This window comes from Triticum urartu, chromosome 6A (assembly GCF_056163025.1).
Source record: "Triticum urartu cultivar PI428250 chromosome 6A, HENAU_Tu73, whole genome shotgun sequence".
NCBI lineage: Eukaryota > Viridiplantae > Streptophyta > Magnoliopsida > Poales > Poaceae > Triticum > Triticum urartu.
In genome coordinates, this window is record NC_141878.1 from 535216788 (window position 1) to 535234164 (window position 17377).

At 46.3% G+C, this 17377-nt stretch overlaps 3 protein-coding genes across 3 annotated transcripts; 2 read left to right on the forward strand and 1 right to left on the reverse strand.

Moving 5' to 3' along the window:
- Window positions 1-988: 988 nt before the first annotated feature.
- TSD2 (S-adenosyl-L-methionine-dependent methyltransferases superfamily protein) lies at window positions 989-6626 on the forward strand. The gene is made up of 8 exons (XM_087528654.1): window positions 989-2051; window positions 2149-2278; window positions 3102-3342; window positions 3748-3970; window positions 4062-4231; window positions 4355-4658; window positions 5237-5375; window positions 5969-6626. The coding sequence occupies exons 1-8, from the start codon at window positions 1426-1428 to the stop codon at window positions 6116-6118; spliced, it is 1983 nt and encodes a 660-aa protein (XP_087384780.1). The 5' UTR covers window positions 989-1425; the 3' UTR covers window positions 6119-6626.
- A 1705-nt stretch (window positions 6627-8331) lies between these two features.
- On the forward strand, window positions 8332-11031 carry APRL4 (APR-like 4). Its single transcript, XM_048680081.1, has 4 exons — window positions 8332-8712; window positions 9649-9836; window positions 9935-10059; window positions 10364-11031. Exons 1-4 carry the CDS (start codon window positions 8527-8529, stop codon window positions 10816-10818), a joined length of 954 nt encoding a protein of 317 aa, XP_048536038.1. The 5' UTR covers window positions 8332-8526; the 3' UTR covers window positions 10819-11031.
- A 2287-nt stretch (window positions 11032-13318) lies between these two features.
- LOC125514729 (uncharacterized) lies at window positions 13319-14660 on the reverse strand. The gene has a single exon (XM_048680082.2). The coding sequence runs from the start codon at window positions 14262-14264 to the stop codon at window positions 13626-13628; it is 639 nt and encodes a 212-aa protein (XP_048536039.1). The 5' UTR covers window positions 14265-14660; the 3' UTR covers window positions 13319-13625.
- Window positions 14661-17377: the final 2717 nt, after the last annotated feature.

The following is a 17377-nucleotide window of genomic DNA, read 5'->3' on the forward strand; positions in this document are numbered from 1 at the left end:
TCCGATCTACGACTCCTTTCCTCGAGGACAATTGTTGTTCTAGTGCGCTCGTCATGTATCTTAACACGACAACTTTTCAATCGCCTACTACAACAAGGTTTGCCCCGCTCCTATGACGGAAAGACGATGACGACGGTGGCCTCCGCCTCGCGTTAGCGCTTGTGATTGTCGCATGGTGATTCTATGGACTTGAATGTAGTTTCTGTTAATTCCAGTGTTCTCTTTGTACTGCCTGGACAGATGATGCATAGATTAAAATTTTCAAAGAAAAAACATTGATGAGTTGATGAGTAACAACGGTTGGGCTTATATTGATTTAGAAGCATCTTAGGCATTGTACAATGATAGGTGCTTAGAAAAATGCTTAATAAAAAAAACCAAGTTTTTCTTAAGCACCGATGCTTATTTCTACAGGAGCGGTGCTTAATTAAGCGTCTATCCTCTACAAATAAGCACCGGTGCTTAGAGAAAAGCTGATTTATTTCTTTAAACACCTATACTAAGCACCTTGCATTGTACAAAGCCTTACAACTCCTCATATTTACATTTGTCCAACCAAGAATAAGACGTTAGAACAACGCAGAGTAGCTGCAACATGTTTCCCTCAGCCACTTCCCTCCGGCGCCATCTTTCTAAAATATAAAACCCCAGGCCCCGGGATTACACACGACATGTGGCGACAACAGTACTCGATTTGGGATCTAATGACCGGCACGATCATCACTAACTTATTCGACCAGTAGACTACAAAAAATTCCCACAGTATAATAATCCCAGCAAATCCAGGAAAAATAGAAGAAAACTCACATTCTGTAGCATCACGAGACTGTCGACCGGGCGGACACACGTCAAACAAAAACTCGTCATCCGGTACATCTCCTCTAATCCTCCTCCCCTCCGCGGGGCCCGCGCCGCATTCATTTTTCAGTTCCATCCCCACCGGCCTCGCCACCCCGCTCTCCCACCGACGGCGGGCCCGGCCCCGGCCGTCACCGTCGCGCGCCAGCGCCGTGGACCGCGCCTTTATTTATACCGGTGCCGTCGACGGAGCAACCCGCTGTTACACACGCAGTAACAGAAGATACGGATTGGGAGCGCGCAGTCCCGTCCCGTTCCGTGGAGGCCGAGAGGGGAGGAGATCCGGCGCGGAACGGCCGAGGACGCGCTGCTTTGGTGGCGTGGTACGCTCGCTGGTGGTACCACCGCCACTGCTGCGCCTTCTCTCGCCCCATTTACTCGCCGTGCGACCGCCATTGATTGGCTGACTGATTGATTGAAGGGGTGTTGAGGCCGTGGCAGGCGGTGGAGCGGGAGTGGGAGTGGTGGAGTGCGGCGCCATTGCGGAATTGGGAGCGGGAGCGGGAGTCGGTGGTGGTCTGATGCGGCGCGGGCTGGGGCAGTGAGATCCGCAGCAGCAGCGCAGCCATGTCGCGGCCGCTGTACCGGGGGTTCTCGGGGGGCGGCGGCGGGAAGGACCGCTGCGCCGACGAGGGCCGCCACTACGACCCCAAGCAGCCCGGCGAGAACGGCATTGGCGCGGCCACCCCCGCGCGGGGGAGGAAGCGGCGCCTCGCGGCCGCGGCGGCGAGGATCGGGGTCCTCGTGCTCGCCGCGGCGGCGCTCGTGGGGTCGGTGGCGTGGGCCGGGTCGCTCTACGCGGGGCGCGGGGCCGCCGCGGCGATGGCGGCCGCCTCGGCGCACCGCGGCTACCGGCGGCTGCAGGAGCAGCTGGTCACCGACCTGCTCGACATCGGCGTGCTCGCCGGCGGCGGGCTCCGCTCGCGGGAGGCGGAGGCGTGCGCGGCCGAGTACGAGAACCACGTGCCCTGCTACTACAACGGCTCGGACGCCGTCGACGTCTCGGATCTGGGCGGCGGCGTCGTCATCAGCTACGAGCGCCAGTGCGCGCGGGAGGGCAGGGCCACCTGCCTCGTCGCGCCGCCGCGGGCCTACCGCACCCCCGTGCGCTGGCCCAGCAGCAAGGACTTCATCTGGAAGGACAACGTGCGGATTAGCGGCCATGAATTCTCCTCGGGGAGCCTCTTCAAGAGGTACGCGAACAATCTGTTACTCTATTTGGGAAATGTTGAGGTGGTAGGCTTCATCTATTGGTTGTGAATTTGCCTGTCTCCGGTTGATTGTTCGTAGGATGATGGTGGAAGAGGACCAGATCTCCTTCCCGTCGGACGCACATTTGTCTGACGGCGTGGAGGATTACGCGCATCGGATTGCCGAGATGATTGGCCTGCGGAACGAGTTCAATTTCAATGAGGCCGGGGTGAGCTGCTGCCAAATTCCTCTCTGTGTTTAACGGTCTGTAGTGTCACAGGTGGTGACTGGAATTACCTAGCAGAACTAAACCAGTGACATTTCTGTTTATGAGGTTTACCCTTGGTAAATTACTGAATTTACCTCGTTGAAAAGGCACACTTGATAGTGCTCCCTGTCAACAGCTTAATACTTCTTCCTCGCAAAAAAAAAAAACAGCTTAATACTTCTGATAAGTTCTGCTAAAATTTCCCATCTGATTTTCTTGTATTTGTAGAGGTTGCATAAAGATAACTCTCACTGTAATCTTTTTAATCTGAAATCATGGAGCAAGCTCAAGTACAAAAATTCTGACAAGTAACAAAATGGACGAGCTCACTGTAATCTTCAGTATTTTTTTAGATAGTTGCACTAACTGATTTTTTATTGTGGGATTTGTGTCCAGCGGCACCGGTCCATTGTGGCCTTTCCATTAAACATACCTTTACAGATTTTGCATGGTCAGTGGTCTGGAAAGTGCTGGTCAGTTTCCACTTAATCTGGCCTTTGAAAATCATGTATAGTCAATGCGTTGGAAAGTTTATATCAGGGTTTCTTGTACTGTGCTGCGAATTTTTTCTTGGTGGGCCAGTAGGACAGCCACTACGATCCATAATGTTGAACGTAGTGGAGATATCTTGGGTTGTACTTTTCTTGGCAAGTTCATATGATGTTTCCGCTGTTGCTATTTGCTACTTCAGCTCATAGTTCATCTGCTAGTATGATATTATAGTTTTTGGGATAATTGTTGAGTTTATGACAGTTCTGATTTCTCAGTGGCATGTAATTTTCAGGTGAGGACAGTCCTTGATATAGAATGTGGATTTGGTACCTTGGGGGCACATTTATTTGAGAGAGACCTCTTGACTATGTGCATTGCTAACTATGAGTCATCGGGCAGTCAAGTGCAAATCACACTAGAGAGAGGAATTCCTGCACTGATTGGTTCATTTGCATCAAAGCAGCTTCCATATCCCTATCTTTCATTTGACATGGTGCACTGTGCAAGATGCAATGTTGAATGGGACAAAAACGGTATGCATGGAGTATTCCCTTGGTTCTTTTCAGTGTCTTAACTCTCATTGATCGAAATAATTTCAGCTAGTCACCAGTTCAAGCTAATCCATCAACAGATGACTTGCACGTTTACCACCTTTTAAGATATGTGTACCCAAAGATGATGTAAATTTGTTGCTTTGTACTAATGTTCAAGGACATACCGTCATGTACCAAAAGTGAAAAATCATACTTTCCTTGTGAATGAATTCTGCCCTATCTTATTTCAGGATTGTTTGCCACTACCAACAGGCATACGCAGAATTAAGTTAACAAAAATCCATGTGTAGATTTACCATAAATATGTACTTAGAATCTTTTTGTACCTCATGAAAATTTAACATTAACTCTCTTGCTATATGTTACTTTACTCTCTTGCTGCAGATGGTGTTTTCTTGGTTGAAGTAGACAGGCTCTTGAGGCCTGGTGGATACTTTGTTTGGACAACAAGTCTGAATACACACAGGGCCTTACGTGACAAAGAAAATCAAAAGAAATGGACAACCATCCGCGCCTTGGCTAATAACCTCTGTTGGGAGATATTGTCACAACAAGATGAGACAAATGTGTGGAAAAAGACAAATAAAAGGGATTGTTACAGTTCAAGGTATTGAATTCTTTTATAACATGTTTCCGTCTTTCTCATGTATTGAATCTAAGGTTTGGAGGAATGATGATTTTGCACTCCTGTGTTATAGGAAATCCGAACCTATGCTTTGTGCTAAAAGTCATGATCCCGAATCACCATACTACAAACCACTAAATCCCTGTATAGCAGGAACAAGAAGTAAGCGTTGGATCCCCATTGAACATCGCACAGCATGGCCTTCTCAGGCTAGATTGAACTCAACAGAGCTTGATATACATGGTAAGTATCAGCATACACAATGGAAGTAGAAAGGTCACAAACAGATGGATGACACTGCTTAGATATGAGCATTTTTATTGAAAATGTTGTCTGTCTTCCAATTAAAACCTTCAAAATTGCCAGGTGTGAATTCAGAAGACTTTGGTGAGGATACTTCCACCTGGGACTCCATGGTGCGAAACTACTGGTCTTTATTGTCTCCACTTATATTTTCTGATCATCCAAAGAGACCTGGTGATGAGGAGCCACATCCACCATTTAACATGCTTAGGAATGTTCTGGATATGAATGCTCACTTTGGTGGATTTAATGCTGCTTTACTCAAGTCTGGAAAATCTGTATGGGTGATGAATGTTGTTCCTACAAATGCCCCGAACTATCTGCCACTTATTTTTGACCGTGGACTTATTGGGGTTCAACACGACTGGTAAGTATTTGCCCCTGAGTTTTTCCTTTCTGACCCCCCCCCCCCCACCCCCTTGTTTCAGGTGTATATCGAGTAATCGCCAACTTTCTATCATACTAAAAATCCACATCGTACGCCACATGTGCATGCGTATACAAGGCATAGCCATGACTCATAATTTTTATCGAACTCCATCTTTTTAGCATGCTTATGCAAATTACATTTTTGTACAAGAATTATGTCTTTATCAGATGGGGATCACCACAATGTAAAATGTTACTCCCTCTGCCCCATAATGTAGTGCGTATAGATTTTCAGAAAAGTCAAACTAAGCAAACTTTGACCGAGTTTACACTATTTTTATATAGAATTCCAAACATATACAACATGAAAATATAATTGATGATGTATCCAATGATATGCATTTGGTGTTTAAATGTACATATTTTTGTCCATAAACATGGTCAAAGTTTGTAATGTTTGACTTTTGAAAAAATCTGTACGCACTACATTATGGAACGGCGGGAGTACCTTTTATAGTTCTTTCCTTGTGGATCTTCTGATCACTTTAACTGATAGAATGTCAAACATTTGTTCAGGTGTGAAGCATTTCCAACTTACCCGAGAACATATGATATGGTACATGCTGATGGCTTTCTATCACTTGAAAAGCGCCAAAAACGTAGATGTTCTACTCTTGACATATTCTTGGAAGTTGATCGCATCCTAAGACCAGAGGTAACCAAGTTTTGCTAATTTTACATTTATACTGATATAGGAACTGGATCGTTCAGTCATGAAACCCATATGTAGGTTCCTGTGGATTCTGATCAGTGGGCAATAACGGTGTCCTGTTGTGTGTTGGTGGTTCTAAAAGTAAAATAAAAAACGATTCATATGGCTCCATTCTAACAATTCTTGCTGCTTAACTATGCCATATGCAAGGAAGTTTAGTTTGGGATATCCACAAGATACATTAACTTTGCTTTAATTCCAAAAACTCCATTCTTCATTGCCTGGTCATTCACTATGGCCAAATTGCAAGAGTTATGTTTTTTCTATCTATAGGCTATGTGAACTCTACTATTGAAGAAGCGGCATTCAGTATTGCGTAAACTTAGGTCTGATGCACAAACATTCTCATTTACCTGATTTTAAGAAATTGTCTTTGTAAAGTACTCTGTGTAGTTTTGAATCAGGCTGTCTCTTGGACAAGTCTTGCACTCGCATATATCTATAACTTATATATAAATCAGTGCTTGCATTGACCATTAGATGATGAGTGTTCAATGTATTGTCTAAAATTATGTATTTATTTTATGCCTATGCAGGGCTGGATTATAATACGTGACACAGCCCCTCTTATTGAAGCTGCAAGATCTGTTGCTGCTCAGCTCAGATGGGATGCCCGTATATTGGATCTTGACATAGCTAGCGATGAAAAACTGTTGGTCTGTCAGAAGCCCTTTCTGAAAAAATAATGAGCATACCAGACACTGACACACGATTCAGAAATTGGAATTATTCTTTACCCCCAAAATACTGTTACACGTATTGTCCGAGAACAACTGGGAACAAATTTCAGTTGAAACACTGGAGGAATGGGTCAGCTAACTCGTCATGAATCATCATGGGTCGCAAGGTGCCATGAGACTGATCGGGCAAGTGCATGCTGCAGAGGACGACAGGCTTGGTGGCTAAGCTTTCCAGGCCAAGGTTTTACTGCCAAGAGACGGTGATGAAGGCGGCAAAGTTAATTTTGTAGCAAAACCATATATTTAATAAAGGGATGATGCTGCGGCGTACATAATCGCGGCCAATGTGTCACATAGGTATAATTCCATTTTTCTCCCTCTCCCTCATTGCATTCTCCTCCTCTGTAATGGTGCTCATTCATTTTTGTATCTTGTATGTAAAATTTGTTGGTATCTATACTGGCCACCCCCAGATTACAATATTTGTGAAATGAAGGTCAATATTTGAGGTGAATGATAGGAAAGAGCAAAACGAAATTCTTCATATTAGACGTTTCCAATTCCACCTACATTTCTATTTGTGTCGATTTTGTGCATGTTCCACAGCATGGTATCTGTATTATTCAGGAACTACCTGCATTGGACAGCTACATATGGGATTTCCAGTTTTCTTTCCTATATGGAACTTCCAGTTTTTCTTACAGATTCTAGTGCAAAATTCCCTGCAGCTATTTTGCACGCCGTTTTTGTGTGTGATTAGTTGCCCATAGACCATAGCCGAAGCTGCTTAGCTTTAGCTGCATGGGTGTTGCTGTACGATTTGAGCCCTCCCATGATTATACGTAGTACGCAGGGTGGAACGTCTAACTCATATCATAGTGTTCTCCAGCTGCCACGGACACCACATCATCAGCAAAGACAAACCGATGGCGATACGCCACCATAAATCCAAACGAATTGACACTGCCGATGCCATTGGCCCTTGATTCCATCCAATGTTTCTTTCATTCCTTGGCATCACAGGGTCAAACCCTGCGAAGGACGGACAAATTATCTCCTCGCAAGTCGTACTCCTGGGCTGGCAGAGCAACTCCCAAAGCAAATTCGGTTGCCGCTGTTTGTCCTGTGGCTGAAAGTTGAAACCGCTGGTGTTAACAAAAGAAAGACTCGTCGCCTCCCGCTCTTGAAGCAAATTCGATCCACGCTTGTTTCTATCGGCCAGTTGGCTGGCACAATCTTGTTCGCGAGTGTGGTGACAGTGACGGGCCGTCTGAGGCCGGAGATGATTGGCCCATCCGCTCACTCACGCACTCGGTCACAGCCTCTCGCAGGGTTCGGCTCCACCCGCAGGCGCAACGAAATATTCCATCCACCATCTGGTACTGGCAGTACGAAATCTTAATAAGCAAGTCAATCCGGTCCGTTGCAGTTTATAGACCCAACGATAAGATTCTTTTGTGCACCAACAGAAAAGGTAATATTCCTTTTGGGGTCGATGCCGGAGCAAATCAATTTTTGTTCTCCACAAGTTTTGCCATAAGACGAGAGTAGCGGCAGCAAGTTGCGCATACATATATTCTCCTACGTCCAATTATCCGTGACACTGACCCAAAGCAAACCTTCTGCGTCAAAGACCTTTTCTTTTAAGGCTAGTCATAGTGGGAGTAACTTAGGTGAGTAACATAACACATTTCAAAACAAATTTGTTTATGTGACATAGAGTTAATGAGGAGAGAGATGCTTGTGGTAACATAATATGTTACTAATTTAACATAACACACCTCGAGGTAATATGAGTCTACAGTATAATGAAGGCTTGCATGTTATCATCCATATCTTGCTACCCATTACGAAGGTGATAACATAGACTAGTAATATATGTATGTTACTGGTCTAAGTTACTCCCCACTATGACGAGCCTAAAAGGCGACAATATCTCACTGACAGGGTGGTCCCATAGTGACGGGTCATTGCGGGCCCACCGCGGCCTTCTTCATAGGTCCACGTGTGTCGTGATCGATTCTGTGGGTGTAGGCGCGTATTCATAAATATCGCGTCACCATGCCGCGGGGCTGCGAGACCAACCCCGTCACCGCGTGGCGGGCCCCGCACGTCATCCTCCGGATCCCGCGTCCCGGGGGCCAGCTCGCCCGGGCATCTCGTCCGTCCGATCGCGATCGGACTGCGGCCCGGCGCCCGCACCCGATAAAGCGACCCGCCTCGGCCTCACAACGCAAAGGGCTCCCAATCCCGCACGCCCAAACCAACCTCCGCCCGCACCCGTCGGCGCAGCGCAACCGAAAATCCCCGCGGCCGCCGCGCTCCCCCGGCGCCGAGCGCCAGCCGGCCAGCGCATGCGAGGAGCCCCCGGAGCCCGGATCTAGGGCGGGGGGACGCGTCCGTGCCAGGGCCCCATGGGCCGGGGGTCGCCGCGGTGGGCGGCGCTGCTGCTGCTGCTCCTCCTCCTCGCCGCCGCGGGGCGCTCCTCCGCGCATCCCGGGGCGTGCCCGGTGCCCGCCGCGGCGGAGGCCGTGCTCGGGCCTCCCAGCACCTGCTCGCCGCTGGATCGCCGCCTCGGTGACCCGGTCGGCGTCATCGAGGTGAGCTATCCCGACGCTTTTTTTTGATAAAATATACAGCGGCGAATAGATTATTGACGGGGTGAAAGTTGGGGGTCGTGAAATTAGGGATTTTCTAGGTCCATACATGGTGTCAAGGGTGTGGATAGGTTCTTCTAACCTGTCAATTGGTTTATGCATTTTGGCAACCTGCACTGATAAGCTGCATATGCGTTAAGCTATGAGAAATTTCTCCTTAGGACCAAGCCAGCTTTGGGGGTGTTCTTGAAATACCCCTTTCTAATCAATGGATTCGGCAGCTCTCCTGCCAACATTGAGAAAAAAAAAGGACCAAGCCAGCTTTGTGTTTGGTTTGAAATTCCCTCCTCTGCCCCCTGTGCTCCTATAATAACACGTTGTCCTGAAGTGTTACTATGTTGTATCAATTGGTTTTGTGCCATGTCCCTAAAAAGCCACTTTCATATTTGTTTGGAATTCCCTGCAACTCCTGTTCCTATAGTAACATACTCTGCTGAAGTGTTATGCAGCTTATGCTATGTGTGTTGCATTATCTGGTTTTTGTGACATGTCACTTGCAGATAATCAGGGATACTATTGTGTGCTTCTTCCAATTTGGTCGCATCTTGTATCTTGGGGTTGGTCTGACTTAGAGAAAAAGAATATAAATAAAAACTTGGATGTAGTTTTCCATCCTTGTCTTTTGTTTTTTTCTCCTAAAATGTAGAGCTCAAAATTAGAACATAAAACATATTCTCCCTAACATGGCACCACGTTACATTTAAGTGAGTTAAAAATAATCTGACAACTAGTACTATATCTAACTAATTTTGTTATTTTTTTCTTTTATTGTGATGTAGTGCCTGTTTGTCCCTCCCTTCCTTCATTAGCACAAGGATATTCCATCTGTTGTACTTGTAGAATTGAAGCTGACTCTTAAATTTCTTTAACATTATATAGGGAGATGAGGCTACATTGGCGAGGGCAGTCAATCTTCTTTACTTGAACAAAGATGAGTACATTGCTGTACTTTTCTATGCCTCATGGTGCCCGTTTTCACAAGAGTGCAAACCTAATTTCGAGAAGTTGGCTCACTTATTCCCAACTATTCGCCATTTTGCATTTGAGGAATCTGCAATTAGGCCAAGGTATGCCCGCCTTTGGACTGAAGAAAAATGTGTTCCTTAGTGTAATACACTACTGTTTGTTTTATGATGGAGTGTAACCTTTGCATTTGAAACTGCAGCATAATATCAAGATATGGAATTCATGGTTTTCCAACACTATTTCTCTTGAATTCAACAATGCGAGTGAGGTACCATGGACCTCGAACTGTTAAGCCACTAGCTGCTTTCTACAGTGATGTTTCAGGTGTGTAAATTGTTGCATACGGACTCTTTCTTCTTTTCCATTCTTTTTTGTATTCTATTTTTTTGGAGCGTGTTGTAGTTTTGCTTGCATGCTTACCAGAGTTCTTCATTGTATTGAGCAACTGAGCTACATGTTCGTATTTTTCCACCTATCTTGTGGTATGAGACATCTTTGTTCCAAACTAGTGTCTATGAGTCTCCTTGTGGTTGGAGTTTGAACTTGGAATTTGTTGTGTTTATGATATCTTTTGTGGCTGCATCTGTTTTTCTAATTGATTTGCTGACGGTCAATTTATGTGATGAAGGCATCAGTGCATCAGTGGAGTCAACCACTGGGGAGGCCATGCCACACCCGTTAGATGAAATTGAGCCAAAAAAGGATGTTGAACCGGAAAATTGTCCATTCTGGTGGGCGCGTTCACCTGAAAATATACTCCAGCAGGATACGTATCTAGCACTGGCAGCTTCTTTTGTAATCCTGCGGTTGCTGTATCTTCTATTCCCAAGGATAGTTTCTGCAGCAAAATGGGCATGGAGGAGGCATACTCTGTTTGCGAACTTGATGGGCGTGCATGAATATTTCTTCACCTACCTCGAGCAAGCAAGACAGAAATTGAGTAGGTTATACCCTTCGAAGCGAGGGAATTTACAGGAGGGGGCAAGGAATGCCACTGCCTGGGCCTCCAAATCATTAGCATCTGTGTCAATCGGAGAACCAAGCACTATCGGAAGGACGAACTCCACGAATGAACTGAGGTGAAGTGTAAACTTTTTTGTCCGCAGGGATATTCTGTACAGTAGAGTGATCAGGATATGAGCACCAAGAATCTGTTGTAACCAGCTTTGCTAGCTATTGTAACATCATCATTAGAATAAGCACCTCCCCCAGTATTGTTGCCATTATAACCTTGTCTTGAATAGCTGTTGCCCAAACATATTCTTGGAGGAAAAAGGTTGACGTGTTCGACACTTCCACGACATGTTAGAATTGTATGCATGGCCTCTGTTCAAAAGTTGAGGATGTCAGAACTAGGGTTTTGGGCTGGGACTGCTCACGGTCGTTTCCTTTGTATGTTCGCAGTGTGATGATTCACTAAATGAGATACATGTATGAACTTGTTTGGCATCGGTATGTGATTTCCCCACCCCGTTTGGTTCAGTTTGTTACTCAGAAGTGCAAAAATCTGTTGGTTCCACCACGTATTTGAAGATGTTGTTACAAATTTGCACCAGGCCTGCGTATGAACGGAGTCCAGGAGTAAACAAAATGTAGATCCCACTGCACTGATATACATGATTAGTACCGAAGTTAAATTTTTTTTTTGAGGATGTACCGTGAGTTACATGATCGACTGCACACGCTCTTGAGCATCAGTCTCTGGGCTGGCGAAGTGGTGCAGCCACAGCGCCAGGGCCTCCTCCTGCTGCTCCCACCAAAGCTTCTCGATTAGTTCCTCCAGCATGGTCACCATCTCCACCTTCTCCCTGCTGCTTAGCACCGGCGTGTCCGTCCCGTTGCTCCCGTGGCAGAGCAGCGGCAGCCACGACCGTAGCATCGCCATCCGGTGCTCTGCGTCCTCTGCCGAGTTTGGCGTGCTTGAACAGGAACACTGCACAGAAAGAGACTTGTTTTTCAGGAAGTTGGATACTCCCTCCGTTCCTAAATATAAGTCTTTTAAAAGATTTCACTATAGACTACATACGAAGCAAAATGAGTGAATCTATACTTAAAAAATGTCTACATACATCCGAATGTAGTCTTTATAGTGAAATCTCTAAAAAGACTTACATTTAGGAACAGAGGAAGTAGTTCATAATAAACTCGGTATGTGTGTTTGCTGTAAATTAATGAGCTGTTTGTGTCCATCTTTGCGGTTTGCTTGGGTTACTATCGCACAGAAAGAGTGTTTCCGGGAAGTTGGATAGTTCATCATAAACTCGATACATGAGTTTGTTATAAACCAATGAGCTGTTTGGGAGAGCAGCGATTCGGTGCTCATCTGCAACCCCGTTGAAGAAATTTTTTATAACAAATACTGGAAAAAAATCCATTTTTTGCATGGTAGATAATTTGGTGCGTGAGGTGCGTCCCAAATTTCAGATCATTTGGATATCTAAGTAGCTCTCGGAAAAAGACAAATTTGGGGTTCGTAAAAATTTCTACTGTTCATATACCGTTCCGACCCAATTTGTCTTTTTTGTCGAGAGCTACACGTATGTTCAAATGATCTTAAATTTGGAGGGCGCCTCATGCACCAAATTATCTATCATGCATTTTTTTTTGAATTTGTTTGAATTTTTTTTTGACCGGGTGTAGATGAGCCTGGGCTCAGAAATGGATATTCGGCTGTTTGGCCCATTTTGTGGTTTGCTTGCGCTACCAACTCCACAGAAAGAGACTCATTTTCAGGAAGTTGGATAATTCATTGTAAACTCGGCACATGAGTCTCTGTAACTTAATTGCACTTAGTAGCTTTGTCCTTGCATTTTTGTACCACCCAAACGATGCCCTTTCATTATCTAACCACTTGAAAAAATGTTACTCCCTCCGTTTTTATTACTCCACATATTATGTTTGTCTAAAGTCAACTTTATATACTTTCAACAAGTTTATAAAAAAAAATTAACATAGTACACCACCAAATATATATCACTGGATTCATCATTGCATATATTTTCACATCATATAAATGTGTTATTGTAAATGTTCATATTTTTTTCTACAAACTAGCCCCATTAGTTCTACGACTTTGTTAGCACAATCTACATTTCTACGACTCCGATAGTTAAGTTTCTACGATTTGTCATCCTATTATCGGAGCTTCAATCCGATTCAAAGTCACTATTCGGACTACCTTGGCTGTCAGGGAACCAAACTGTAACCCTAACAGATCTAACTACAGAGCTGCAATGCAGATCCAGGATCTCCACCCTCTCCCGCGCCGGAGCGACATGCGGAGTAGGGGACGCATGGCCGGCGGGGAGTGGGTGTAGCTATGGCGACTGTCTAGGGTTTCTAAGACGGGGCAACTGGTTCATTGGTTAGAGCACTCCGATACAACTCGATGTTTACTCAAGTCAGAGCCGGACGTGCCACACGTCGTGGTTAATTCCAACAAGCATGTTGATGATATTGGTCCACAAGCTTAGAATAGTAAGTGAGATTGTAAATAAATCTGGAGCAGCTTATAAATATACAACCCGTTTGCTCGTATGAAGATATGCATACACAAACGTACATGTTGACCTCTTGGTCCAGGTTAAAGAAAAGAACATGTTGATCTTCATATATCATGGCAATTAAAAGCATGCCTCATACATCAAGAATTCAACTACCAATACTATGCAAACCTAGACTTTTGCTCAGGTTTACATTTACCTCACAACTCCCAGGAGAAAATGAAAAAAAAGGAACGAAAATTAAAACTAGATCGATCCCTTTTATGGCAGCGTTTCTTCCATCCAAAGAAAAAAACTTGGAGAAAGAAACATAAAATAAAATGAAATAAAAATGAACCCGGCAGAGGCAGTTGTCGACTCGACGTCGGTGAAGGTGTCCAGGGCCAGCTACACCGTGCATGGCGCCGGGACCTTGGTGGCGGCCGCCCTGACGAGGGAGAAGGTGGGCAGGGGCAGGCTGCTGGGGGGCGGTGCGAGCGCGTGCAGCAGGTCCTCCACGAAGCCCCGTGTCACCTCGCGCTCCAGGTCGTCCAGCGCCTCCGTGACCGCCGACGTCGCGGGCAGGGGCGCCGCCCTCTGCAGCGGCTTCCTCCGCTGCGCCCTCGGAGGCTCCTCTGCGGACCTCGGTGTCCTCGGCTTCTTGCTCTTGCCCTCCAGCATCTTCCTCGGCTCCGACACCGTCATCCCGGTCGCCGTGGTCTGTTTGACCTTGGTGACGGCGGCCGGACGAGGAGGCGGAGTCAACGGCTGGTATGGGAACGTGGCGTGCTTGGCCCTGGTCGCCGGAGGGCGCGGTGGGAGACCGGGGTGGTTGAACGGCAGGGGAGGGAGAGAGCCGCACGAGTAGAAGTTATACGGCGGGTATAGAAATGGACCCGGAGGAGCCGAGGAATAAGGGAAGAAACCGTAGGCGCTCGGAGACAACGGTGGCGAGCTCATGGGGGCGACCCTCCGGCCGGCTCCGCCGGCAGACCTCCGGCGGAAGTTGTGGCCTCCTGCTGATCGGTGGACGAGAACATCATCCATATCCAATCTAGGAGAGGGTGTACGCACGGCCAAACAAGATTAGGCAAGAAGGAAATTCTGCTAAAACAACATGCAGAAGTTTTCCAGCAACTTGATCATAAAAAGACTGATCGTGCAAGGATGTTCAACGGAGGAAACGAAAAAGATGATCAAGGGATCTAACAGAAACTAAACAGAGACGAGAAACCAAGATGTAAAATACTACGTAGAGATAGACGACGGGGGATCGAAAAGGGAAACCAGCCGAGGCCACAGCCGCTCTCTAGAGCAGAGAGAGACGTACAGTCCGATCACCTCCGGGCGATGGCTCGGAGGCGTCGCCGAGCCGCCTTTTATAGAGAGGATGGACGGTTGACCTGCAAGATGCAACCTGCAAGTCGTTCCTCTTGATCATATTTGTTAGTGGCAAGTGCCATGCACATGTTATTCTTTAATCCCACGGCTGATCTTTGGCTCTTTGCTTATTGCCTACCGCAAGCATAGTGGCGAAGTGGGGTGTGTAAACTACGATAGATCCAAGCAACTTGCGTGATATTGTGGAATAAAGCCACCGACCAGTACGGCCTGGCTGCTTCCGACCAGACCGCCCGTCACGCCTGCCCATGTGGACAATAATGGGAAATCATGTAGCGGATGCCCGCTGACTCTGGGCCAGCGTTTTCACGTGGCCCCGCATGGAAATGAGCTGGGTTGGCCGCACCGCACGATCGATTTGTTGTGTGGGTGTGGGAATTCCCATCGGTGGCGGGAATCTGGCGGGCAAGGAGCATGTGCGGGGGAGCCGACCAAACCGCCAATTCCGTCCCCGCCGTCGGATGGGCATCGTGGCTACGCCGAGCTCCATCCAACCGTCCAGTGTACCACGGTCGCTCGTCTACGCTTCTATTTTTATAATATTTCTCCATTTTTGCGTTGCAGTTTCGTAGCCATGGAGCTGGATTACAGAAACTCAATTGGCTCCTGAGCAGCAGCGTTCCTGCTGACCCAACCTTTCACTTCACCCTAATCATCAACGCCTTTGTACTATGTCGTGGTATTTGTATTTTCCTGAAGCATTCAGTATGGGGTGGCACAATTGTGCCGGTCATCTGGATGGTGCACACAGGGAGAGATTAATTTTAGACTAACACGAGGAGAGATTTATCCACCTTAAAACCCCCATATCAAGGTAATAACTCATTTTCTGCTTGTCTGTATTGATAGATCTAGCCTCGTATTAGAACTAAGATTTGTGTCGCGTACAACGAGTAGGATTATGAGGTACCTATCAGAGAGTCTGTGCCAGACCTTATATAGGTGACTATGGACCATGGTTAGGGTTACAAGGCCCGGGTCGGTTCAAACTTGTCATAGCAAAGGAAACTACTCTACGTCTTGTAGAAGAATCGTTGTCTTATGCATCAATGTGATGATGCTCCTTGCATAGTGTATGTGAACTCCGAATCATGGGCTCTACCCATATAACAACAGTCAAGCAACAATATCAATGTACGGGAACGTGTTACGCAACAACAAAAATATGCTAGATGAGCGCACCCAGAAATACTATGAAGATGACCGGTAATGATCAATCTCACCGATCTGCAGAGTAGCGGAAAGCAATGTAGTCTGCCGGTGAAGCATGATGATTCCGCAGCTAAGTTATACCTCCCATCCGTGAGAATTTCTCTGAGATGATCCGTCGATCAAGAGTCGAAGTAGAATACCCCTGCGAGTTATCCATGCATTCTAAAGTAGTAATCTGACAACTTTATTGGACCAATTAAATTGGAGAGAACCCGTCTAATTAGAAGTCTAATCTTGTAGACTGAGGGAGTCCTGGATTAGGGGGTCTCCGGACAGCCGGACTATATCCTTTGGCCGGATGTAACATCCCAAATTTTCAATTTGAAATATTATACATAGATCATTCTTGCATATCATATTTTATTTGCATTTCGTCTCGCGATTCTCGAAATCCTAAGCAACTCAAGGACCCTCGAAGAGAGTTGGGGATTTTCCCGGTTTTCAAATTTGATTTTTATCAAATTTTGAAACGAGGATTTTGGTTTTAATTATTTTTCTCTCCGAAAATACATACTAAAATATATGAGAGGAGATAATATGACTTCTCCAAGATAATTGAAATATTGGAGGAAAAATATTAAAATCAAATATTTGTTTTATTTGGATTTTATTGCAATTTTGTTTGCATTAGAAAAATTGCACGTTTTCAAAATTGCATTTTAGGGCCAAGAAAATGTTCATCGTTCTAAATATTTTATTTAGGCGGTGAAAATTTATTTTGGCATTTTTAGATTTTTATTTATTTTTCTAAGATTTTATTTCCGTTGGCGGAATTATATATATATATATATATAAAGGTTCCCGCGCCCGACTGGGCCTAAGGCTCAGCCGAGCCAGGCCGCCGCCGCGCCGCCTTCTACGCGCGCCGCCGCCGTCGCTGACTCGGACTTGGAGTCCGAGCCGGACTCCTCTCCGCCGTCGCGCCTTGCCCCTCCTCCAAGACGCCGCCCCCGCCCCTTTATATACCGCCACCCCCGCCGCCCCAAACCCCCACACCACCGCCCCCCGCAGCCGCCGCCGCCTGCGCAGCCGTCGCCACTTGCCGCCGCCGCCGCCCCGCGAGCAGCCGCCCGCCGCCGCCGCCACCCCCGCCTCGCCGGAGCCCTCACCGGAGGTACCGAGCCGATTCCGAGCCGCCGGTTTTTTTAAAAACCGTTCGGTTTTTTAGAAACCCTAGATTCGTTTTTTTTCGGATCGCCGTTTTTTTTCGATTCTTCTATTTAGCGGACGTTCGTCCATACGTTCGTTTTAACGAACGGTTCTTCGCCCGTTAGTTACAGCCAACGAACGCTCGTTCGTTAGTCTGTTCATCAGTTTTCTTTTATCGGATTTATCTGCGATTATTCTCGATCTCGATTTCTGATCCGATCTTAGTTTATGTTTGTCTTTTCGCTCGTTAGTCGAATCAGGCAATTCAAGCGCCTAGATCTTCGTCTCGAGACCCTCTTTCTGTTTAATCAACTTGAACAAGTCTTTGCTACTGTAAAATTTGACCTAGGTCCAGATTAGTAAACGGATCTTGTTTCTTTCGCCGTTTGAGTTTCGTT